Source organism: Notothenia rossii (genome assembly GCF_949606895.1).
Source record: "Notothenia rossii genome assembly, chromosome: 1".
Classification (NCBI taxonomy): Eukaryota; Metazoa; Chordata; class Actinopteri; order Perciformes; family Nototheniidae; genus Notothenia; species Notothenia rossii.
In genome coordinates this window covers 59,520,432-59,548,135 of record NC_136912.1, presented here as the reverse complement: position 1 = coordinate 59,548,135, position 27,704 = coordinate 59,520,432, and the positions used below count along the sequence as shown (strand labels likewise).

At 39.1% G+C, this 27,704-nt stretch overlaps 1 protein-coding gene across 3 annotated transcripts in view; it reads right to left on the bottom strand.

The window, feature by feature from the left end:
• Window positions 1–8,339: 8,339 nt before the first annotated feature.
• LOC307035800 (pre-B-cell leukemia transcription factor 1) overlaps window positions 8,340–27,704 on the bottom strand; it is a 75,823-nt gene continuing 56,458 nt past the window's right edge. Inside the window, exons 4-9 of one of the 3 annotated variants that reach the window (XM_079675501.1) lie at window positions 22,263–22,453; window positions 19,748–19,883; window positions 18,226–18,385; window positions 16,089–16,201; window positions 15,145–15,234; window positions 8,340–11,696 (exon numbers count right to left, since the gene is read on the bottom strand). In XM_079675501.1, the coding sequence (XP_079531627.1) occupies window positions 11,604–11,696; window positions 15,145–15,234; window positions 16,089–16,201; window positions 18,226–18,385; window positions 19,748–19,883; window positions 22,263–22,453 (783 nt within the window). In that variant the 3' untranslated portion in view covers window positions 8,340–11,603. The remainder of the gene's footprint in view (window positions 11,697–15,144; window positions 15,235–16,088; window positions 16,202–18,225; window positions 18,386–19,747; window positions 19,884–22,262; window positions 22,454–27,704) is intronic. The other 2 variants (XM_079675502.1, XM_079675503.1) reach the window with 2 other exon arrangements.

Below are 27,704 nucleotides of genomic sequence, written 5' to 3'. Positions count from 1 at the left end.
TCAATGACGCATGCCAAAATATACCTGAGATAAAAGACTTCTACGACACTGTTGAAAGGCTATATGTATTCTTTAGTGGAAGCATCAAACGATGGGAGCTTTTGGAAACACACCTCTCAGTGCCCAAGGCTGGCCAGCCTACACTGACGAGACTATGCCCGACACGATGGGCATCAAGACAAGACGCCGTCCAATCATTGCGGTTCCTTTATGCTGACATTATGCAAGCGCTAACTAAGATAGACTTGCTCTCCAAGAAAAGCGAGGAATGTTCCGAGGCGACTGGCTTGAAAAAGGCCATGGAGAGCTTTGAGTTTGTTTTAATGACTGTAATACAGGGCAAGGTCCTTGAAACAGTCAACATTGTGTCCCAAGCTCTCCAGCGCAGACTTGGAACTCTTACAGGCGACAGCAATGCTTGGTAACGCAACCGATACACTTGCCCAACTCCGAGGAGAGTTTGATGGCTTAAAAGTGCACACGCAAGACCTGGCATCCTCATGGGGTGTCCACAGTCTCTTCAGAGACAGACGCGCAAGGCGCACAAAGAGGCACTTTTCAGAGCTTTCAAGGACCAGCGGCTCCAAGACCCAGGGGAGCATTTTAGAGTGGCGGTATTTTACGCAAATATCGATATTGTCGTTGCCCAACTCAAAAATCGATTTGTTTGAATGAGCGAAGTTGCACAGCGATTTTCTTTTCTGCTTCCCCGCAAACTTTTGCGCGCAACAGACAAGGATCTGTCTGAGTCCGCAAGTGCTTTATCAGGCCAGTATAAAGACGACCTGTCAGCCGAGTTTCCTTTCCAGATCCTGTCCCTCCGTAATGCTCTTAGGCCTACTATAAAGAAAATTGAGCGTGGAACAATCAAAGACCTTGAACAAACCCTGCTCATTGAAAATCAGTCCATTTTGCCAAGTATCCCCGATGTTGCCACAGCACTGAAATTGTTTTTAACTATACCCGTGACTGTTGCCAGTGCTGAGAGATTTTTCTCAAAACTTAAATTAATAAAGACATATTTGAGGAGCACAATGTCGCTAGAGAGACTGTCTGGGTTAGCAGTCCTTAGTATTAAGAGCCGACGCGCGCGCAGTATAGATTTAAAGAATGTTATACAGGACTTTGCGCAGAAGAATGCCAGGAGAATAATAGGCCTACAAAGCAGCTCCTGATTGCATCCTCTATGTAGCCTAGGATGTGTTTTATTTGTTTGTTTTTTGTAGGCTACTTTTCTTTTATACAGAATGTTATATATATGTGAACCGTTCCGTTGTGTGAACTCCAATGATGATAGGCTATAACGTTCTACAATATAGCTTCATGTTACAAAAAATACACAGCCACTTGTTTGTATTTGTCAATGATGTTTAAATCAGATGTATATTATGAAGAAACACACTCCTCAATGTCAGTTTCGGTAATTTATTGACAAGGATGACGACACCCTGAAACAGAGTAATGCAGCAAGATAAGCTGACAAAGTATTACATCCATGCAATTTAATCAACACAAATATATACCACGAAACAGAGTATAGTAGTATAATAGTATAATATATATAGTATAATATATAGTATAATATAATAGTGGAAACAGTCTTACATGAATGAGTGGACGAACGTCTCAACTTGAGGCGGAGTGAATGAACAATGTTTGAACTAAAATGGCCGCTCGGCACTACCGGGTCAGAGCACGGCATAACCGGGCAGCGACAGCAGTGACACTGCCCTCTAGTGGCCGGCGATAAACTCTTCATATTATTATACAGTTCCTACTGACCTTACTGTTTAAATCAGATGTATATTATACAGAAAGTTCCTACTGACCCTACTGTTTAAATCAGATGTATCTTTACACAGAAAGTTCATACTCACCTATAGGCCTACTGTTTACAAAAGATGCCTGAAAAAATAAACATTTAAAAAAGTGGCCGCGATGTCTATCCCATGTCACTCTATTATTGATTTAGGGGAGGGGGCGGGGCCCCATGGTCCGACCTGCGGGGGAGCCCGGAAATATTGCGCAACGCCACCTTTAGACCTCAGAAATCGGGAGCATTTCAAAATGCAAAATTGGGGCTGGGGGGGGCTGGTAGTGGATCGCCGGAGCTGTTAGATTAACATTAACATGCTTATTGTAGTTGTAAGTGCACTGCCTTGCGGCCTGTAGCACCGTCCTTGATGGAGCACATGTGTGGGCAGGAAAGGAGTGAGCAGAGAGTAGGGTAGTTGTCGATCCTTGTTCTGTTTTCTGTGACTATCTGCCTCACCCTGTCAGACTTTGAGTTGCGCGCGCTACTAAAGAGACGTGTTACCATGAAAACCAAACAATTGATTGATTGATTGATTGAAAACTTTATTAACAGCTTGTATATTGGGTACAGTACAGTACAGCTCAAAACATACAATTGTTAAGGGGATGCAGACCAGAGAAAGACTTTCGTCTTGTTTACATCAGGGTCCCCCATTTCCAATTCATCATATCATTTAAGACACATAAGACATATTTGACATACAGATGGCTTATTTACAATTTACATACAGGTGTTTTTTTTTACATACAGATGGCTTATTTACAATTGTCATTTTAGATTTCCTTCTAATACATCCTAACCGGACATTTAAGAAATACCAAGTCTACAGATATACAGTTAGTAACAGATTCTAAAATGCGAGTATAGATGGGGGGGGAAGCTGTCCATTGTACGACAGGTTGAGATTTGTACCATTACCGGAGCCAGTTTTGCAATGCTCTCCCCCGAAGGTGCTCTTTAAGAGAGTTTTTGAAGGTAAGTATAGTTTTACTTTCCTTTACAGTAGTGGGAAGAGCGTTCCACCTTGATGTGGCATAATTGCGAAACGTGTATTCCCCCTTTTTTGTGCCAAATCTGGGTTTTACATGATTTGTGGAGCTCCCTCTGGTGTTATGATCATGGTATTCCTTGACCTTTGGGAAGAATTTTGACATGTACATGGGTACCATAGAGGTGTAGTGTATCTTGTAGACCAGGCCCATTGCAAGTAGCTGTACTCTGTCGTCTACTCTAAACCATCCTAGGTTGTCAAAGTGGGAAGAGGTGAGGTGGGTTCTAGATGAAAGGTTAAGCAGTAGTCTGACCAGTTTATTTTGTGATGTTTGAAGTTTTATTTTTAGCGCCTTGGAAGTGCTATGGTACCATGACGTGCAAGCATAGTCATAGTACCCTTGAATGAGTGCTCCTGCCAGAGTTTTCAGGGTGTTTTTGTTTACCAGAGAGGAGATCCGGTATAGGAATCTAGTTCTTTGATTGACTTTTTTTATTACATTGGATGCCATTTTGTCACAGGAGAGGTTTGCCTCAAGAATAGATCCTAGGTATGTAATTTCCTTCTTATTTGTGACAATAATGTCACCCACTGCAACTGAGAAGTCGTCGGATTTGCTGAGATTATGTTTCGAACCGAAGAGAATGGACTCTGTTTTACCCAGGTGTAATGATAATTTATTATCGGCGAGCCAGGTACAGATTCTGCCGAGCTCGGCACAATGGTGTAGCTGTATTAAAGTCCGAGTGGAAACAGTCGTGTGTAAATCTGATTTTGTCAGAAATCGGGAGAAATGCGGGAGAAATATGACCCCGGGAGGAAACCGTGAGAGGGCAATGAAATCGGGAGTCTCCCGCGAAAATCGGGAGGGTTGACAAGTATGCACTGGGGAGATGTACGTATACAGTTACAGCAGAAAAAGAGCCATAGACAGCTTAATGTTAGTTTTGTTACATGCATTAAAAAGTATGATATAATAAATAAATATATTTAGGGAGGCGTTTGGTGCAGTGGGTTGTGCGTTGGTGTTGGGATCAGGGGAGCACAGGTTCAAACCCCACTGCAGTCGGCATGCCGTTGTGTCCCTGAGACACTTCACCCCAAATTGCTCCTGTGGGGATTGCCCAAAGTATTGAGTATGTAAGTCGCTTCGGATAAAAGCGTCTAACAAGTAATGCAATGTAATATATAATACAAATAAAAGTTACACAATTTACAAAATACACATCCTGTAACAGGTTTTAGGATTTAGCAGCCGTAAATGCTGCGTAGGGAAGTGGGAAACCTTAGAGTCGGAGTAGAGGCAGAAACAATGATTTCTTTATAAGCACAGAAAAAAGCAACAGCTTCTGTCGAGCGTCTTGAAATGTATTATTTTTCAAATGTTTCAAACTATCATTTGTATCTAGACATAAGCAATCAACTTGCCATACTGAAGAGAATAGTTATTTTCTAAGGCTGGATCTTTAGCTATAACTGCAGTCAGAGCATGGAAGTAAGCCACTCTCTATTCAAACTAGATCTCTTTTTTAAGGAACAACCTCAGAATTTGGAAAAAAATTCAGAACCAACTATAAGACATTTTCTTTTCAATTAATATTCTGCCAAAAACAATGGCAGCTAATCACATTAGTGAACCTCTGGCTTTCAGTCCCCTGAGGGTCTGGGGCCCAAAGGTGTAATGTCGGGACCCCCAGCACCTGCCATCAGTCACAGACATTTCTACTACTTCTTCTATTAGGAATATAAGGCAGTGAATAATACATCAAATGTATTAATTTAGTAATATAAAAAGACTACATACCTCAGCCATAAAACATAAAACACAAATATATGTAGTCTTTATAATATTATAACAAGTAGTGTCCTCAATAAGTGAGCCAGCGTTATGTAAATCAGCCATCTCTCATTTCAAACCTTTTAGAGCAAAAAGACAACTTTGGGAACAATATTTTGTCGCATCACTAAAATGAACAAAAGAACACTTAGCTTCAGAGATCAGGGAAAGCACAGATATTTCAGATTTGTAGTTTTTACATGGAAACTGTTGACCGTTATTTAATCGTTATCTTAGTTCACATTGCTATAGTTTTTTAGACATCTGGTTAGCATTGTCAACTATATTACATTTTAAATATTTTGTGTGAACCGCTTTCTTACTACATATTGAAACAGTCAAGCAATGCTGTAACAGTTATGACTGCCAGACCAGGGCCGGCCCTAGAGTTTTGGGGGCCCTAAGCGAGCTTTGGCTTGGGGGCCCCCCTCACTCTAGCGCGTTCTCACTACACTAAACATGTAACCAACTTTTGTATTAGGATGTTAGCATCAGCACACATATTGTATAAATAAGCATGTAAACACTGTGGACCTAACCTCCTCTAGGGGGGTCCGGGGGCATGCTCCTCCGGGAAGATTTTGTTTTTTAAATATTGAAGTTAAAAGCATCAATCTGGTGCACTTTGAGAGCAAAATTAAGAGATCTATGGATACATCTCTCAACACCCATATGAAACAGAACTGTAAACAAATTTTTCTTTATGGATATTTTACAAATCACTTAAACTGTATTCTTGTTTTGTCATATAGTATTTCATAACTGTTTTTCATTTATTCTCTCTGGCTGTCCATCTCATAATGTTCACATAGAAACTAGCTGTCAATAGGAATATCATTCAGAAGAATTATAATTTCATGCAAAAATCTGTCACACGAAATTCAGGTGTTGTTATGGCAACGTCATTGGCCAAACAGCCACATTTACTGCGGCAAATACGTTTAAACATGCTGTTGACACATAAAGCAGTGGCATCTATGCTACCATTTCAGCTGACTTTTTCTCAGAAATACTGTCACATAACATCCATATATTTCAGTGCTAGGTTGAGTTAATGAAACACTTTAACTGACAGGACTCAGGATCAACTGTGTACTGTAAGGTAGCTTCTAGCTTCATGTCGAACAGTAAGTCAACATTTCCCAGAGAGCTTTCTTTTAAATCACCAGGTAACGCTAAAAAACATTACATTTAGATTGTATGACAAAGTGTTTATTTAATATATCTGGCTAGCTATAGCTACTTGCTAACGGTTTAGCTTACCCCCGCGATTCAAAGTAACGTCAACGTAGCTGTAATTTATGCTTTGCTTACATGTTCGCATAACTTGGAAGTTTACTAACATTTACATACCTTGTTTACCCGGTTCAAGTGGTGGCTCTGGGGTTGTTGTGTGAGACACCACTTGAGAATTGTCGTCTTTTTTAAGAAAATGTTTTCTTATGTCCATCTTCAAAAACTCTGAGTCCGACTGACAGTATATTTTAAACATTGTACACAGGTACCTGTCAGCCAATAAGACAGATGTTTATTTCCATTCAACTCTCTGGTTAGTCTGGTTTCTTGCCTCTGTTGCATTCACTGAACATGATGAGGTTCAGGTAGCACGGTTAATGTATTATATTATTGACTCAATAATATAATACATGACTTTGAGAGTAGGAAATCTAGGCATATTAACTTAATTAATTAAACATACTTATCACGGCGACGGTGTACTGAGATTTTTTACATTTTTTTTTGCTAGGGGGCCCTTAGTGGCTGCGGGGCCCTAAGCGGTCGCTTATGTCGCTTAATGGGTCGGGCCGGCTCTGTATCAGACAACTAAAACCCTTCACCTTTAGGCCAAATATACCCAGTTTAAACCAAGACACATCAAGGCTTGTTTGATTGCAAATCATCAGAGCAGTGAATTATGGGAATGTCTTGGAGAATAACAAACATAATAACACTTACCATCTAAATCTAGATCCTCTTAAAATCGATATTAGCCACTGACATTTTAGAGTGACTGACCTTTAACAAAATGTCAGGAAGAGAACACATTAAAGGTGGGGTAGGTAAGTTTGAGTAACCGGCTCGAGATACACTTTTTGTTATATTCCATGGAATGCTCTTAACATCCCGATAGCAATGAATATCTTAAGTGCTTTGACAAAAAATCCATAAAAACACGTCATCTTTGGAAGCCGTTGTACTGTAAAAAGCATGACCAATCATCTGAGCCGGCCCGGCTAAAATAACTGGATGGCCTGTAAGCCTTCCATCTGTGCACAAACTTATCTCGTGCCCTCATTGGTCATGTGCGCGTTCGTGTCTGTTGGAGGAGGGGCTCTGTAAGGAAGTGGCAGATTTTTTCCGGTTGTGTATTTTCAAATTCTAGCGCACTCGAGCTGGTTTCTCCAAAATTACCTACCCCACCTTTAACGTTTATTTTTTAAATGGTATTTTTATTTATTATTCTTTACCTTTTTTCAATCTTGTATATGGTATTGATAGAAGATTTCACATTGTCATACATCGGTTTCCCTTCATTGTTTAAAGTGGATAATGATCCGTTTAATGGTCTTAAAATCCTACATTCCATTTTTCACGATTCATGCTTTCCAGCCTCTTTGTTAAAGGAATCAAAAATCCAAAAGGAACACAGTGATTTCCCTCAGAATGGGATTCACACCTTTCAGCGTGTAATGACTGAATGAGCCTCACAATGCTCCTGTTTGCCGGAGCGCATGAATAAATTAAACACGTCCAGCTCTCCTTGCCTTTCATGCAGTGTAAGTGGCCCTTTGATAGAAACAAGAAGGCCCCTCCATGTAATTATGTTGATCACTTGATCATGTTTGCATGTGTCACTCCCACAGTGTCTGTCACACTCTCTGATTTGAGATGCTCATGGGAACCTAATCCCCAACTTAATGTTTCAACCCTTTCCTCCTTCTTTCTTCACATGAATCGGAGGAGCAGAATCCTGTCTGGTTTATCTGCAGGAGAGAGATAAGTGTGTATTCCGCCTCTTCCAGGGAACTCACATTAACCATGCCTCGGAGGGTGTGTGTAGAGGGAGGGGGTGTGTGTCTGCCGGGAGCGCACAGCTTTCACTCACTTCCAGAAACTGTGAAAATGTCCCCTTCACACCCCGTGCTCCGGCGCTGTTAGTGCTGATGAACGCCTGCGTGCAGCCGCGTAGTTGGAAGTGAGACGTGCAATGTTATCCAGAGGTGTTGGGCTGACAGGGCTGCCACGTGTAAACTCGTATCCTACAGTGACTCCTGACCCTGACCCTGTTACCAAAGTCTGCAGGAGAAACCACACACAAGTTTGAAATTCAGCCGCCCATGTGTGGAAAACCTGAAAACATGTAGTATTTTTTGCCACTCAACTAAAAAAATGTTGAGGTTGACTTTAATTAAATGTATTATGTCAACAGGTTACACATAATTGTATCAGGTTAGTTGAAAGCAATATTATTAAGTTTCAGTAAAAAAACATTAAGATCAACTTAATATTATTGCTTTCAACTAACCTATACATGTGAAACATAATACATTTAATTAAAGTCAACATTTCAGTTTTTTCACTGCAGTGCATTTATTATGGAGACATGAGGAGTGACATACATAGTGACGTGTCCAGGTTGGATCAGAACCCAGAGCACCTTCAATTTTACATTAAAAAATGACCAAACTGCAATGTATGCAACAAAAGAAACTTTTTATTTGGGATACGTATTGCCAGTACAAATTAAGAGACCATAAAACCTACACCGTTCAAATTTTTCTCCACAGAAAAAACAGGTTTTAGAATTTCCATTTGATACCCTTTTTGCATACGCAGAGATCTTAAAAGTTCAAACCTGTCCAGAAAAAGGCTCCACGGTTTCACTCTGAAATCCTTATAAAAAAGAAGTTAACATTCAAAAACACTGCAGTACATTATTTTTTATTGAAGAACAAAAAGACATGCAACAAATAAAACATTTCATGTTTTACAAATTGTTCAATTTTCTTCATCATGTCTTTTTTCCTTTTATATTCAAAAACTAAAAAGCGTCATTACATGAAGCTTCGATAATATTTGACAGGCGATGTGAAAAGTAGAGTTAAGCCTTTTTTTTCTTCTGGGGAGGGGGGGGCTGCAAAAACACTCCTTGCTTTCCTTGCATGGCCGCTGCTGTCAGTTCACTCCAATGACTCGAAGAGGGGGGGGGGGGTTGATCCAAATGAGTGTTTGGTGTCATCATGCCGTGTTTGACGTCCACACAGCAGCTCCGAAACATCCATGATTTCATACATGTGTAATAAATACAAACACACTGACAACTTAAAAAATAAAATCATGTGGTTCTCACACTGTATTTGTGATGTCGGGATTTAATTTGAGTTTTCTGTAAGGGTTCAGATGAGCTAAAAACAAAGACTCCGATGTTAACGTAACGCTAACTGTTCACGTCACCTTCCTTCTGACAGCGGCCATTAAAGGATTTCACCTTTAATCCACCAGGCTGCATTCAAATAACTACAGACCAAATTCAAAGATGCAAAAAAGAAGAAGAGTAAAGGTGCATATCTACATACTGTATATAGAGCATTCTTGGGCTAATTCACATATAATTGTAGCATAAAAAAGAACTGTAGCAAAGCAAAGTAATATCAAATGAAACAAAAAAATAGTTATTCACAAAATGCAGACATAAAAATATATCCAAACAGATATCTGGATTTGTGTGCCATCAGGGTATTTCCGTTTTAATTTATATAAACACTGCTGTATTCCAACTGCTTTTTTTGGTTTTGAATACAGAGAGCATTATGAGGCGCTCACTAGTACCGTAGATAATACAAATCCTACGAAAAAGAGGAAAAAAAGAAATGTCAATAAAGCTGATCCCAATGAGGAGAGGATACAAATTCTGCCTTTTTTTGGTATCAAAGTATGCTATTGAAATCATGTATACATGTTAGACCACATACAATACTGTACATACAAGAAAACAAATCATAAATTTAGTTTCACATTTTGGATTGGTTTGTGTCAATATGTTTTTTTTAGTGTAATTTAAAAAAGAAATCTAAAAGTATTTGGAAAATATAAAGTTATTCAAATAATAATACAATTAGAAAACAGGGGTTACGGGTTAATAACTGACTGTGTATGGAGGTACATTTGTGCAAAAATACTGAGCAATGGGACATTTTGAGTACAATTTTCTTTGCAAAGAAAATACATTCTTCTTATGGTGTAAAGAATAATTTAATTTAATCTTAAATATGCTCAACATTTCCCAACCTGCTATCAGGATTTTTACACAAATATAATTCCATGAATGAAAAGTGAATCCAGAGTAAAAGTCATGCAAACATGGAACCTTCAAATCTGAATGACAGTTGTTGTGGTGGATTTGGTTACCAGCAGTATTTGGCTATATTGACCTCACTAATACACACCGACTGTTTGATCATGTACGTGCACTCTTTGTCTTCCATACATGACTCCTATAGTTACATTCTAACATTGTTTTCTTTGACACATTTACCTTTTGAGCTTAATCATTACATGTTCTTGTGCTTTGATACTTTTTGACACGCCCAAATGGCTTCCAACGTTGTCATTCATTTAGTGTTTCAGGTCAATTCTTCTATAAATATTGTGGATGCCGCCAACAAGCATGACGGAATCTATTTGTTGCAAAAAAAATTGAATCTGTTGTTCATTATTGTTCTGAATACAAACTATACAAATCAAGCCTGGGATATTACCTGATTATTATGACAGGACATTATAATACTTCACAAATTATGACCTGAAAAACATGATCAAAATTCACCTCCAGGGTTGAACTTTGGCACTATAGATGAAACAAAAAGTGTGAACACAGTATTAAAGAGTACTGTGTGTGTACAGTAACATTTCAATAATTATAAAAATAATTGTGATAACACTCTCTATGCATGTCCGTAATGCATTATAAACCTACATAGAATCTGCTCGCAGCACTCTTTAATTATAGTTAATAGCATACTTTGCTTTGTAATCCTATATTAACATGAACAACATTTCATAAAGTTGTGTATCACAACACTATAATTTTATTTTTGCAAGAATTTTTCTTCAAATAATTTTAATAAGAGTTTATTTTTAAATGGATATCTTATGATAATGCATTATAATGTGATTATAAGTTAGTCTAACGTTGTTTGCCTTCAATACTGTGAACAAAAACATCATTAAATCTAAAGAACATACGAAACATGTAAGATTATTTTAAACTTTTTTAAAGCAAACAATAATATCACAGTAACCTATAATCACATTGTAATTCCTTATAAAAAGAGTATAATGTGTTATAAAACAATTATTATGCATTATAACAAATGGGAAAAACAATACACTATGATCTATGCAAATACATGTCAGTGAATTGACAGCAAATATGAAGTATTATGATACCTGACCTTAAAAGTCTTCATAAAATGGTTTATAATGTGTTAATATTGCTGTTATAAATCATTATGAATATTAAAGAGTGCTTACAAGCAGGTTATATTGCATTATAAGTGTATTAATAATGCATTATAGACATGGAAGTCATAGAAAGTGCTACCACTGTAGTAAAACCGAAGCCTGTTGTTTTCTGATGTTCCGAATCGAGAACATATGGGAGCGTTTCAATTTACAATACGGGGGGGCTTTCTGCTAGCTGTGCGCCTACTGCGTGAGTGTACTGTCAGAAATACAAAGAGGCAACATGGACATCGAGTGGAAACTGTACAAACTGTGAGGGGGGTATGAGTCATCCTACACGGCGGTCCAGATAGGAAAAAAGTGAAATATTTGTCCGTTAATGTCATTCCAGACCCCAAAGTCAGTACATCCAGCCCCGAGGGGGGGGGGTGGGGTTAAGTTTTGGGAGATTTGGAGGAGGAAGTTAAGGACGGAGGGGTGGGGGGTTTGGAGGATCAGTTGGAGGTGTCAGAGTGAACGCTTCCGGGTCCTTCTGTGGGCGAAGTCACCGATGAGGGGGTCGGAGCATCCTGCCAGCCGCCGTTTGCCTGAGAGGAAAAAGGGGGTAGGGGGGGGGTATTACTTTCATATTCATTCCTCAATGCAGCAACACAGTGAGGTACAATGCATGGAAGTCCTGAGTGCGAGGTAGTGTATGAGCGCAGCAGGGAATGCTGGGAAATACTGTATGTTAGCCTAAAGCTAGACTGACATAATATATCAAATATAAAATCATGTTTTCAACCAAGCAGAAGTCGAGTGAATTACAGTCTGTACCCCATCAGGCGCTGCATACTCAAATTCACATAATGAAGAAAATACAACGATTTGGGCTTGAAATAAGTGCCTGTCACTTTCACTCTGAATATGAATAATATATGGGAATTGTATGAAAAGAACTCTGAAACAAAAACACGTGCAATCAAAGTCATTTGCACTAATTGTGACGCTGACAGCAGGAATTAACATTCAATAAGAGCAGCGGAGAGCCGTCCTCTGCACAGACATGCCGGCTAAAGAGCATTTTAGGATATTAATAATAGGTTTAAAGCCATCAGAAAGAGTGCGACAGCCTTTCATTTCCCAGCCTGTTATTTGAGATGGCAGACAGTGAGTGGGGGTCACACTGGAAAATGTCTCAACTCGCTTTTTTATTTTGCATTCGATATTTCATTTGACTCTGCAGGGCAATAACTAAGGCAATTTAAGTTCTACTTGACTTGACTAATAATACAAAATACTATCTGCAAATAATGACGTATTTCATCGGACAAAGACTAGATTTTTCATTGATTATTTATCCCTTTAAATATTTAAGAAATTACATTTAAGATAACAGGCAGTGTGTGTAATAATGAGATCAGCAACACATTTACCGTTTGCAATAACAATGCATTAATGCAATACTAAATGAATATTTGAACTTAATAATCCAACCATACAATACATAATATATTAAAAAGGGGTGTTATAAATGTACATTTTAATTAAATTATTATTATTTGTCATTATTATTTTAATTATTACTATTATTATTATTGTTATTACTATTATTGTTATTAATATTATTATTATTGATCATTTTCCCTTGTAACAAAGTATTTCTAAACTGCAGTATTACTACCAGATCTGAGTACCACTGGTTGTAAGAGACCTCTAAAGCTGATATCTTGGCATATTTTGGATATATTCCTTAGTGGAGACACAAGATGACTTTAAAATGTACAGTATAAGTTGCATAGTCAGTGGCGTAACTATCGACGGTTTAGCCGGTGTCACGCACCGGGGCCCAGAGCCGGCCAGGGGCCCATACAAAAAAGAAAAAAAATATATATATATTTTCGAAAAAAATATTTTTTGGGGCCCCAATGGCATTGACCGGTTCACGCAGTCTTCAAAGTAACCAAGCAACCTAAATGAATTTGTAATTTGTCTGTCCAATGAGCCTTGCTCCCTTTCATGTCATGTGATACCTTGCGTGAAGAGCGAACCGTTGAATCAATCTGTACTGTACTGTAGCTAGCAGCAGCAAGTTCGGCAGCAAAAGAGAAACGACAAGACATACTGTACGTCCGTGCGTGTGTGAGTGCATCAGCGTGCGTTTATGTTTGGGGCGATGGGGGGGGGCCAAAACAATATTTGCACCGGGGCCAATCACAACCTTGTTATGCCACTGTGCATAGTATAATCAATTTGGATCTCTTTGCTATGAAATGTAGGACCTAAAACAAACCGGAAAGAGCTTGAGATAAAAGGTAACGTACAGCATACAGGATGAACAACTCTGACAGAAAGCAGCAGGAACTGTAGAGCCCCTCTCTCAGTGAAGAGCAGAGTACAGAAGCCAGAAGTCCTAACGTACTGCTCGGCCACATAAATCACAGGCCAACAAGCTGCAGACAGATACCCCGCTCTTACATTATGCATTGCGTGCTTCTTTACAGGGTATAAAAGTGAATAACACAGCATATTGTGGCAGTGTAAGATGTGGTAGAGCAGGCAGGCGTCCAAGGAGAACCGTATCAGTGAGGTCCGAGGACTGGGGGGGGACGGGGCCTGAATACGTTAGCGGCCTCTCCGGGCTCACAGCTGCCCATTTCAATACACATACATGTTTTTATATGGGAGACATTTCATCTGATTATCATATGGCCGCTGAGGCACGACGGAGCCAGCGGAGACCGTCCCCCTGCTCAGAGCGGAGGACCGTCCCCCCGCTCTGAGCAGGGGCTCGCTGTCAGGGCCATTAGCGTGGCAGCAGCATGATCAGAGCAATGTGCTTGGATTGCTGTCCCAAGTCCACAGTCTGCTCTCCTTGTGTCTGTCTTATCGATTTTCCCCTTTACGACACGGCTTGTCGCTGTGAATTTCCCTACTGTTTGCAGCCGCCAGCGAGCAAAATCCCCCCCCCCCTCGCTTGATAACAACCCCCATTTCTACCCCCAAACTCTTCTTCACAAACATGAAGGGAACACGTCCTGATGGCACATGCACTGCAGAAATGTGAAATCTTGCCAAATATATCTGACTCATTTCTAGTCAGAATATGTCTCCGCAACATTTAGCTTATTGTATTTTTTTTTAAATGTACATAGTTTGCTTCCTCTGCATTACTTGCACATTGGTTTTGCAGACAGAAAGCCTTTGAATCTTTACTCTTGATATAAGACACAACAACTTAAGAAGTGACAATGCAGTGAGGTAGAAGGTCGTGTTTACAGAATGCATCTTAAGTATCTTGATAAGGTTAAAAATACTCTTAAAAAATCATATTTTGAGTTGTATCTCAGATTAAACAAGCATGACACAAGTTTTTTAGCTGCTCTAGTATTTTTAAAGGATGGGTGATCTTGTTTCAAGAAATAACATGATTTTGGAAAACTAAGATCAGAAAACTTTGAGCACTTGTGGTTTATTTTGTAACACAACATTTCCAGATTCTGGTCAAATAAAAGTACGCTTTCCCAGCTAATTACAAGACCTATCTAAATAATTTCAAGAAATCTTACCAAGCACATTTTAACGTGTTCTATTGGCAGATGATTTTTAACTAAACGCCTTGTTTTTATTATTTGTTATCCTTTTCCAGTGTGAGGAGTTGTTCCCAGTGGCGTGAGGTTTTATTTTTAGCCGTGTTGTCTTTGTGGGAGCTTCTGGCCGCGGGGGCTGCTGCTCACGGGTCAGGTGGTCAGAGGGATCTGAAGGCCGGGGCAGGAGGTGTCACCTGGTGGTGCCGCTCGCTCACGGCTGACTGTACGTGGCTGCAGGTGCTCTGCCAGACCTGATGCGACGTGACAGGCTCAGACGGCGTTCCTGCGTGTATGTCCGGCCACATGCATGCGTACGCCGGACAGCGCGCTGCCCATGGCGGGCGAGATACACAAGCAATCAACTAGGGTGGCGGTGGAGCATAGACAAGTCCCGCTAAGTGGCATTCTGAGCCCTATGGCTTTGAAATAATTGGTAGGGAGCGAAAGGAGAAAAAATAATCCTTACATTGATGCCCTGCGGACTGTACATCTGGTTGGCTGTGAGTCCTTCACTGTATCCGCCTGTCTGACTGATAACATGGCGAAGGGTATCCACCTGAAACATTCAGAAACAACAAACAAAGCAAGGTCAGAGCCAACGCCAGAGAACAGAGAGGAGACGAGACGGAGCACATTGCTGCAAGGACATCTCTGGAGAAGACAAGGTCCAACCAAACAAAAAAATACTTTTATGATAAAAACGTTGGCTTTTTTTTGTTAAAATGACAATGCCTTCCCATGGTGAAGTATTCTGCCTTTGTTAAGAAACTTTATAGAGGGGCAAGTATAGTCCTTTTTCACGACAGACATCTTAACTTTCCATATTATTAAAACCAGCAGTTAATCATAGCATTAAATGATGGCTCTAAATGAAAACAGATTAGGACCATGTTTAAAAAATATACGTTTAGTTTCACGCAAATATATTACTTTATAAACTCAGAAATATTCAATTTTGAATAATACAAATTAAGTAAATACATTTTTTAAATGTAGGTGGTTTTGGGAGTTGAGTCATTTCTGATTAATCTGCAGATATTTCTTCAAATAATCAAAAAAAAATTAAGTACCGGTAATTAAAAAGCCCAAAAAAGGCAATCAAAAAGTTCTTGGTTTGTTTGACCAAAAGTCAAAATCCCCATAGATATTTATAGGTTACAATGATAAATGAAAAAGTAAAAGTATGAAATTCTAGAATAGAGATTATAGGAGTTGTAGCACTCTTTTCGCTTGAAAAAACCTAAAAATCCCTAAATCTTTTATCAAAATCGACAAATCCGTTAATAAACTTCAGCTGAAATGTGTTGAATTATTGATAATAATTACACCTGTGCATGACAAGTCAAACTCTCTACTGGGATGGTAAGTGGGCCTGCCCCTGTTTATCTGCTAATCTGCTCACAGCCCTACCTGTGACTGCACGTTGGCTCCCACCTGAGCCCCCTGGTACGAGTCCCCATTGAGAGACTGCACGCTCATGAACAAGTCCCCGGAGTTTGACATGTTAAAAGAGCCAGCAGAACCTGAAAGGAGAGACGGAGCAGTCGCATCACAGAGAGACAGAGCAAGCAAGGGGAGCAAGTCAAAGGAGCATCATGCAGAGGTTAGCTAGCAGCCACACGGAGAGGAATGGAGCCATACAGGAAACTAATGGATAATAGAGAAACAGCTGTAACCCCACACAGCAAGCGTTTGGGTCAAGTCTTTACATCCAAACATGGACAAGCAAGTTATTTGTATATTACTGGTACTAGGAAAAAGAGAAGTCTTGAAAAAGCATTCCGAATGTTCTTTATTTCTGTCCAACCCGAGGTCAGTTACAGAAGTAGGAAGGATGTGTTTAGCCTAGCTTAGCACAAAACACTATAGGGAAATAAGAGTCAAATTTGACTTAAATGCTAATGCATTTCCAGCAAAACTTGTGGCGCTTTTCAATGTATTTGGTGACTACTTGGTACAACAGGTCAAATCAAGTAAAAACAAATCTGATATAGAGTGGTCTATTCAGTATTTCCCCCCACCACATTTTTGCTAAGCTAGGTGGCTATCCATACGCGTTTTATGTTTGGCTAAACATGCTTCCTGTTGCGTGCTGTGTCTCAATTTGCATTCTTCTGTACTTTCACTTGCTATTTTGAGTGTGTGTTCATACTGAGAAATATGGCGAAATACAATGCACTTTGAGTACCAAGATGGTGTGATTATATCGTTATTGACATTTCTCACCCTCAAGCACTGTCGAACACTTCTATACAATTGTAAGGTACGTGTGTTATTTTTTAAAATTAGGTACCATTTTACTGTTGCCGGATGAAGCAACTAGTATAAATATAATATAATAAAAATATAAATTCAGCAGTCAATTCAGCAGTCAACTGTAAACGACAACACAAATGCTAGCTAGCTGGCTAACAGTGGAGATGGTTACTAAGTGCACATCAGCCGTATTCTTTTTAAACCAATGCCCTGTAGAAATTCAGGGACTATGCAAGTACAGTGTAGACAGTTTAGTACTTGCAGAAGTATCCAAATTGAGACACAGCACTGACATGATGTCAAATATACAAATGTCTCAAAAATAATTAACCATATTTGAAAAAGATACACCTAGTAACATTTTGTTCATTGTCAACAATTCTCATAAAAAGGCAAAGCACTTTCTCACTGTGCTGCCCTATCAGTGGTTCTCAGTGCCAAGCTAAAAAAGGCATGACGACGTTGAGTTTTTCCAACAACGTACTTAGTCTCATTTAGCCACTTGCTAGCAAGCACCTCTATTAAGACTCATTAAAGATTCCACAATTAAGAGTGGAGTATTTCCTGAAATATTTGATGTCATAAAACTTGAGAATCTTTTGAGCTTGTGTTAACATCATTTTTTTAGACTTCAATACGAGGGAACCACAAGTTGTTGCAACACTAGTTTCAAATGGGATTTATGTGATATTGACCCCAAAGCAATACCATGTGTGTTCATGTTAATGAGGTGCAACAGTGAGGCTCATCGATGTGTTTTCACTAGTTTTTAGAAAAAGGTAGCTCCAAAACACAAAGGAAGAAGATATATCAGGACAATTGTTAGTTTAGTCTTTTTATGAGATTTGTCAACATTAGGAAAGAAGTAATGAATATTACCAAACCTATCCTTTGAATGTCAGTACAGTAGAACATGATGGATACAGAGTTAAATAGTCATAAATGAAGAATAGTATTAATTGAGATGAAGACAACAGGACAGTATAAGCATAGGGAGACTTGGCATGGGGCTCAGGATGGCTAATCCCTGACACAGTTTTGCTCTAATGGGGTAGTTGCTTTTGTTAATATGAACCTATCAATATAATAATGGTGCTTTACTAGGTGATAGGCACGTCCGTTGTAAAAGAACTGCCTGTTTTGTTAGTCCATAATATTTAATTCCTTACAAATCACCAGCACCAGCATTGAAATGGCCTCACACTAATAAACTGAAATGTTTTGATTAGTAATGCACAGAGAGGAGGTACATGTCTAGTAGCTGATCAGAGCCAGGGACTTCCTGTCTCACCTGCAGAGTTTGGAGTTGAGGGTGAATTTGCTTGGCTTCCATGTGAGGATGCATTAGCCGCATTCACGGCAGTTCTCGCAGCGTACATGTTGGCTTCTTCTTGGAACTTACCAATGTTTTTCTTGTATCTGATTCGTTTATTCCCAAACCAGTTGGAAACCTGAGCAGACAAACAAAAAAAAAGTAGTTTAATGCTCACAAATCAGAACAAACACAGCCTCTCCACATCTGAGGGCAAGAATCCAGAGATATAATGGTGGTCTTTAGCTCCAATGGCCTTAATGGCATGTGTTACACTGCAGAGAGGTAGGGGCTACATAGACTGGTGCTGTGAATCTGCATTAGTGCCAGAATGGAATGATTGCCAATAACAGTCTCATTATGTCACCATGACTGCAGCTATCATCAGAACTCACGCAAGCACTAATCAGTCAACATCCGCTAACGCCCATTACTGCTAATGGACTCCCAGATGAAGCCAGGGGGGTAATCCCAGCGCTAATGATAAACAACATTAAAATGAAAACCAAATCAATCCTGCAAAGTTTCCAATACACAGACTAGGTAAACATTCTCCTTTATTATGGCCGAGAAACGGAAACTCGACAAATCATTCCCGCCGCCGAGCAGCTTCCACAATCAGGCCCAGATGCATCCTCCAATCATTTGGTATAAATTAATGAAACCAATTGAGAAAACAATCCATTCCCAAATGATGGATTCAAAACACAAACTGCTGTTTACCTTGGCGTGGCTTCGCTTATTATCAATTCTCACAGGATTGAAACAACTTGAGCGCTAGAAAGCAAAGGTGAAAAAAAGCAAGGTGCTTAAATATTGAACTCTCATGGCTTGTCAGCAGTATTGGAACAAACATCTTAAGTGTCTTTAGATACACAGTAAGTTATTATAAGATTTATAATCAATCTTTACTGCACATGCCTCAAATGACTGCAGCGCTAATTTTGCAGAAGCTAATGAGCTAATGGTAATTATTTCCTTAAACTGTAGGCTGATGTTTTCACAACTGATCTTTTTTTATTAATCAATTCATATTTTTGTCAAATGTTTTGATGACTAGCCAAAAAACATTGACATTTATAATCATATGAATCAAAGTCAGAGTTACTTTTAATTTCAACAATCAAAAAAAGTGATTAGGTAACAGCTCACTTTTGAACATTTTGTGTAATATAGGAAAACTATATGATTAGATAATAGCTATGACAGCACTGTTGTTTTAGCTTGTGTTACTTCAATACAAACACAAAGTGGTCAAAAATAACTTTGTCTGGTTTGAATTACACGACAAAAAACTCATGACAGGGCATATTTCTACTGGAGCCCTTTGTTGTCTCAATGAAAGGTGCTGCTGAGAGATCAGAGCAGCTGTCTGTTCTCATGACAGTCAGAATGTATTCTTAGGTTACTTGCCAAGACGATTACAGCTGCTTCACTGTTGAAACTGTCTCAGTGGTTTTACTACAGGTGTGAGGGGGGGGGGGGGTGCACTGTTCTGTACCTGGGCCACTGTGATGGCGCACTTCTTTCCCAGCTCCTCTTTAGCCTCCTCGCTGGGGTACGGGTTACTGAGGTGTGAGTAGAAATACTCGTTCAGGATCTCTGTCGCCTGCTTGTTGAAGTTTCGTCTTTTCCGTCTGCAAGAACAAGCATCAGAAGTTCAAACAGGAACAGGAAACCAGTTCACGTTCATTACAACAGCTTAGAGAGGATAGTGGAGTGCATTGATGCAAATCACACCGTCTCTTTAGATAGATTTATTTCTACCCATCCTACTCTTCTTTTGAACTATTTGGGTTTAAAAAATACAAAGCATTTTTTAAATAATTTATTATATTTTGATTATGTTTAATCTCGAAAATGTATTCATTCTTTTAAATGATTTAGCATTCAAACAACATTGTGTTTTTTTCCTTTTATCCTTTAAACCACTTAGGGGTTGAAAAGCAACACCTTTTAATGATTTGATACATATTTTTATTATTTAAAAGAACAAACATTTGTATTTCCTTGTAGTCAGTTAAGGTTTCAAATAATTAATAATATACATTTAAACCAGTCAGGGTTTGAAAGCACCTTCCCTTTGACCTGAACCCTATGAGAAACAAAATAAACCAGAAGTAATAATAATGTTTTGCAGGACAGGTCCTTTAGGTTTGACTAACTCCTGCCTAGCGTTCAAGATGTTTTTCCAAAATGTTCTCCCTTTGTTTCTCCTTGCTCTTGCTGGAGCAACATTACTTTTGTGTGCAACCTTTTTGACCACTTGGGGGCAGCAAGCTGTAAACACAACATTGACAAGTTGTCTTGTAAAACATGTTTGCCCAGTTTATTTACACATTTTCGGACCAAAATAAACGGTGTTTCTGGTCCCTTGATTGATAAGTTAAGATAGAATAAAGTTAGTTTTCATCACATGCTCCAAACTATCCATATAATAAACGTTAGCAAAAAACATAATGAGAGCACATCCACTCCTCCGCTATGTCTGCCAGCTAGTTTGTCCCTGTGTGTCACCTGTTTGCTGCTGAACACAACTGCCTGCTTTGTTTGAAATAACACTTTCTCTTAAATATTACATTGCAATACAACTACGTGTTCAGGGAATCCTATTGTCTCCTGAATTACAGACGTAGTTTCACACAGGACATGATCAGCCGACTACTGGGCCAGCCTGTTTTCTACAGCTTCATACAGAATAACTTTGTCTTATTACAAACACAAAGATAATCTAAATTATATCTTCTAGCATGCCAGCGTGCATAGAAAAAAAAGCTTTTACCATCTGACATGTGATCAAATGTAATAAAACTTTGTCATGTAATAATTTCAATCATATCGTAACAATTAGTCCTGACTGGTATTTTAATATCATATTTAGTGATAATGTAACATTGGCTTGAAAATTAGTAAACATATTTCAAAATTGAAATACAAATATTACATTTAGTGCAAATATACAAAAATCTTAGTGTATATATTATTAGTATTGAACATGTACATGTAAATGCTATGCTTTTAAAATTGTATAAAATGTCCATTAAAATGATTACATCATCAGTTAAAAATATCCCTGAACAATCACACATTTTTGGCAAAAATGTAATTACAATATCAGTCAGCACATTCATTGTTTACATTATTGGTCGAAATATAATAATATGCGGTTTGATTACATTTTTTTAGGATTAAGTGAAAATCTAATCACATTTAGAAAAATCCTAACAAGGCTGAATATATCGAATATTAAAAAAAACAGTCAGAAGCCCCCCACTCTCCACACACCGTAGAGCAGACAGATATCACATGCTGATGCCCATGAGTTGACTGACCCTCTATCTGCTGCACCTATCAGGTCACGTCTGCGTGTGCCACATCTAAAGAGGGCTTAAGTTAAGCTGCCGGGGAACCCTGAACACTCTCTGAGCCTGAACCCACCGCTGAGGAGATTTCTGCTCACATATCTGTCCCGCACTCCAAAGCCTGCTTGAGAATATGTAAATGTTCCCAGCATGAGCTCCAGCAGCCAGTAGATTAATCAGCGGCGCCGAGCATGGCAGTGCCTCTCAGCCAGTGAAAGCCCCCCCCCCCACCCTGCCGCACCACCACCATCATTTGCAAGAGAATAGATAGGAAGCTTTGTAATGAAGCGCATGCCTCATTTAAATGTTGTGCCTCCGACTCCAGACTTTGAGTGACATTTATCCTCTGAGAAATGTATGCAAATCCAAAACATGCATCAAAAGGAACAAGCGATTACATTAAAAAAGGGAAACAGTTAGCACTCTGGAGCACGCCGGGAACTCTTATTGGCCGGCGTTGCTGGGGATGCTGGTCCAAATGTCTGTGGTGAGCAGCAAACAGCATGTGTTACAGCATGTTTGTGGCATGATAGGCTTCCTACGTCAGCCTTTCATATGGATATGAGGCGCACATGATGAGTTGCCATGTTGTTAAATCGGGAGGTTATTTGCAGCATTTGCGTGGTGTGTATGAAAATGCAGAGAGACACACACCTGGCGTCGAGGAAGCGTGAGCGCAGGATCATGACGGCCTCGCAGGTGCTCTGCTTCAGCTGCATCTGGATGGAGCTGAACTTGCGATGGATGATGTTCACCATGCGCTCGATCTCTTTGGGCGAAATCGGCCGCGTGCGCGACTGCTCCCGCAGCAGGTTCATCACGTGGGTGGTGAACTCGTTACAGGCCTGGATAGGAGGGAGCACATGCAGGAATTAATCAAAAAAATACATATAAAAACACTCAGGTCAATAAAACTGCAAATAAATAATAAATCATCCCTGAAATGACCATTTGAATATCAATTACTCACATCTAGTTACCTTGTATTCTTTAAGAAAGTATTTTTTTCTTGCATACCTTGTAGGTTAATGAGGAATCAAAAAGAATGAGAACATTCATCAAATATGGAAGTAAATGGGTGTGTGTTTAAAGTCAGCAAACAGTCTCAAATGATCTGTTTGAATTAACTGTAACTTTTGCAATATGAGCCAAGTCTCTTTTATTGAATGGTATGCCCACTATTTTACAAACACATGCAATTTCACTTAACCATTATGATTGGTTCATATTAGTATTTTCTGCCTCTACTGGGTCTCCATGCTTTAATGCTCTGCAGCATCTCTTTTCACCCTCTGTCTGAAACCAGAGCCCAGTCTGCTCTGATTGGTTAGCTGGCCGGCTCTGTTGAGATTGGTCAACCGCCAAGACATGTCCTATTTCTTAGCCTAACGAGTCCTCTGTGTTGGAGCGCTAGCCAATAGAAGCATGGGTGTTACATAGTGATGTCACTATGTTCAGGAAGTAAACCAAGGAATTAAATGCAGGTGTTTCAGGCAGGGGGGGCATTTACATGCACTAAAACCTATAAAACACACCAAAACCAAACATAATAGAGCCTCTTTGATTCATCAATACATTTCCCTCAAGAATTCAAAGTCACACAAGGTGAGTAATTGGGATGAGGGTGAAGTTCTACTTTAATTTACTGTGTACATTTAATATGAAGTTCACCATCACAGAAACCTCACCTCACCACACACACAATGTCACACAGTATTTCAAAGTCACCAATAAAATGCATCTAAAAAAAAAGAAACAGCTCTTAGCTTATTGTAGTTCTGGGGCAAGCTTTTTTCTTAGCCATGGGGGAATATAAGCGCTGATAAAATTCATATTTAACACAAGTGGTGATGGCAGTGTGTTGAGAGGAACCAATGACAGCTGTTCCCTTCTCAGACACACACTTTCACAGCCTCGCCGCCCTGAGAGACGAACACGCCACGACGTTTCATTCATCCCCCGTGTGACACCAGGCGTGAATCTGCCACCATATTACACTCCGGCTCTGCGTCTCCTACTGTCTCCTCTTCTTTACTTCCTCTCCTCCCGTCGATCTCTCTCTGGGTTTAGTCGTGTCAGGCTTTGTCTGTGTCTGTCTATCTGCGTGTTCATCTGTCTTCAGCACATTCATCTGAGAGCCATGCTATTGTCACGAATACATCGGGTATCAAGGCAATGAGAGGAAATCATGCACTTTTTCGAGACTATACGAGGAATACACACAGAGACACACGACATACTGCATGTGCTGGACTATTCTGCGCTGAAAACCATCTAAAGTGAAGTCTTACCGAAAATTATTCAGCATTGATCAAGGAAAAACTGTAAAATTATCAAATATGGTCAGATTTTTACATCCTGGCGCTCCTTGAACTCAACATGTGACAAAGGCTGCTGCCAGAAACAGTAACCAAATATAAGCTGAACATAGTGCCTTTTTTCCGAAATGATTTTATTTAATATGTCGAACTTTAAGAATTTACAGCAATAAACAGTGTTTTTAACCTGTTAAACGCCGAGCCTGTTTTTCAGGTTTCAGGCTCAAAAATGACATTCCCAGAACAAATGACCATATCTTCCCTTCTAAAAGGGTTAAATTAATAATCTTTTTTCTCAAAGTAATGATAAACCTGTCAGTTGGATGTAGAAAAGTCAGATTCAATATAGATGTTTTTTATTTGAAACAAAATTCATTTTGAACATGGTAAAAAACTGTAAATTATAGTGTCCGTCCAAAAAATATTTTGTACTTATAGTGAAAACTAACCTTGGATGATGGGTTAGTAGACTAAAAGCTTTAGGAATCCAAAGTACAACATATAATAAGTACCCTGTATCAAGATTGATGCAAAACAAGTGATATTTGACCTTTTTGGAAAGATTTAGCAACAAAAAAAAACTCTTCTGGGGCCATTTGGGTGGATTTTTCCTATCTCTGGCTCCCCCTGCTGGATTTTGACATGTGACATCTCTTTCTAACCGTCAGAGCCAATGGAATCGAGGGGAACTCCCACATAGTTCTTATTTGGTCATGTGTGTGTGTTAGACTGCTGCATTGCCAAGACCGGAAGCAGCAGCCACTCTGGTGGCTACCATTAGCAGCTAATTTTTGCTCTGCGATTTTTACATAAAAATTGAATTATGGATTATAAATAATTCAAATTATTGCCCAGAAACTTTATCAACCTATGGATTAACCAATTCAGCCGCGTTTTTTCTCGTTTTAATGCCATTGAACACGTCTTTTGATCAGATTAACAGCTACGGTGAGACGATCTCCCTAGAAGCTACGTAAAGCTACGTGTTGTGATGTCTGTCTTTGCTTCCCCTGTCGCAAATTCGGATCACTCAGTGATGATACTATATACCTAAATAATCTGTGGAACCTCAGCTTTAATCGGATATCTTGTATGTGCAGCTAAGATAAGTAATAAGGGTACTTTTATCTTGAGATCTGTGCCAATGTCCGTTAGCATTTTTCGCTAAGGGGTCATTTAGATGCTTCTTATGAGACTTGTGTTTTGTTTTGGTAAAAATGGTTTATATCGTCAGTTAGCTGAGATTATTTCCGTTAATCTGGTATAACACATTAATAGGTTCTTAAATATTAAGATCCCCTGAGACACAGTGTCCTGAAAAAAAAAACCAGGCAGGGACCTTGGGGCTTAACAACAAGATTCTGTCAGAAATATTAAGTTCTGCACTCATCAGAAGCCGGGAATGATGCTGCCAAGGAAAGTTTGTAAAACATGCAATAATTCAATATGTAGAGCATGTGAAATCCTTTTTATTTAATATTACTAACACTTCCAATTTTGTAGGATAAATTAAATCAAACAAATTCACCTTTTTCAAATGTTTGTATGATGGATGCCAGTATTAATCTGTTATCCTCAACAAAATAGCTTTTTGACATCTCTCTTCAAGCTATGATATGCCGTTTCCATAGAGATGGACTTTTATACTTTTTGTGGAAACAAGGCCACAGTGAGTAAAATGTGACAGCAGCAAGAGAGCTCTTAAACTGGCTAATCTTGCTTCAATGAAGATTTTAAGTCTGTGCTAAAGAGAACACGATGGACCGGCTCAACAGATAGAAACTGTGTAGTCTGTGAAATAAACGCAAACACAGACGTTACCAGGGTGTGTCTGTTTTGTGTTAAGATTGTACCTCTTTGTTCAGTACCAGTTGGTGTAGAAAAGTATTGGAAAACATTTTCATGTCGGTGAAAGTTGTAATAATTTCCATAACAATTAAGTCAAATTTAACCTTCTAAAATAAGACAAAGAATAGCAGCAGATACTTACAACTGAATAGCTGAAATGAACAAACCTTCAGTGTTTTTACTAAATAATTATCAAAGTACTTGCTGATCAGGGGTGGCGGGTACTGTAGGCTCGGGAAGGCTAATCTTCCCAAATATTTTTGTCACTGCATCCTGGTAAAATAAAAATATAATGTAGGGCCTATAATGTTTGTGTCTTTGACATTAGCGTAACAGACCCTGGATATGTTTGAGTTATCTTAAAGTGGACTTATCATGCTATATTTGAATAACATAGTGTAGGACCATACCTATATAAGGCATATTTATAGTTTTTTTTTTACTATTCATGTATAAAAGACGTACAAAGTGCATTTTGCATGATAGGTCACCTTTAACTAACCCTAACAAACGAGATCTCGCTAAGCGGTCCTACGACGCTGGTTATCTACTCGGTAAATCAAGCCAGGGTTTCTCTCTCTAGCTGAGAAAGCGTTCATGTGAAAGGGGCGGAGTTAGCTACATTTGACCAATCACAAACAGGGACAAGTGTACTGACAGCGCAGCGTCATACTTCATTAATGAAAAGTAAACTAATATTAGACAAATATGAACTTTAAACATCCATGACTTAAACATATAATCCAGGATACAAGCCACATAGTTGCACCTGCAAGGTGAATATAGAACAACTGGTTCAAAAATAACTACAGAGTGTTTGAAAGCGTACAACAGTTTTATGATATCACTGCCCCATCTAAGACACGAGTGGATCTGACTTTAATTACATTTGAGTGTTTGGTCAACTTAATGTGTTGCTTAAAATAATATTTCTGCATACAGTCAATGTAGGCCTAGGTGACAATGTAGGCCTAGGTGATGCACGGCCAGATACGGCTCGAGAAGCTGACTCAGATAAGGAAATATTGTGATATTATATGATCGATGATCTGATTGATGATGTGATATGAATGATAAGTGCGACACGTCGGTGTCTTCTCTGCATACGGCAGTTTAAACTGTATTTCCTTTATCCTGTAATATGACCGAATATGACTTGATAGATTTAAACTCTGCACACTGAGCTCTGATTGCTCAGCAGGCGGTGCTTTCACTGAGTTGATCTCTTTTCTATAAAGTGGCAAAGTCCCTCCCCTTCCAGTGGACCTCAATGGGACCTTATTTCGAAAAAATTATGCATTGAAGTCAATGGAGAGAGAAAGATTATCTTTCGATCCCGTTTGAATTGTGCCATGAATTACACATATGATGTTTGTCAATCTTAAAAAAAAAATTCCATGTCAAAAAAGTCACCGTTTGACGTAAAACTATTGAAATATAAGACTATGAGAAATATGCAACTAGAAAGACTACAAATCCCAGAGTCTCGTAAGTGATGTCATAATTATTTTCCTCCACGAAGAGATAGCTAAGATCAGCGCCATATAGATATAATCTATCTATATGGCGCTGGCTATGATAAGATAACTTTAACAAGATGCCTGTGTGCTTGGTTGTTATCATACCAGCAATCTGTCTTGCTCGTTCTTTCGCTTCCCGTCTGATGAAAGGACCAGAAGTGGCTGGATCAAGTTAGCTACCTAGCTAGTAGCTAGCACGTTAGTTAGCATTACAGCCTTGTCATTTTTATTAGCCTTAATATGAAGTAATATTAAGTAACCCAAAATGTTAAACAGTAAGAGTAGTAGTCATATTTCGTGAACCCTTTGAAGAGTATTTTCACCGGTGTGATCATTCTATAATACACAATTTAAGCCCGGGGAGAAATGCTAACGCTAGCATCGGCGATCTTTTCTACTTCATGCTATCT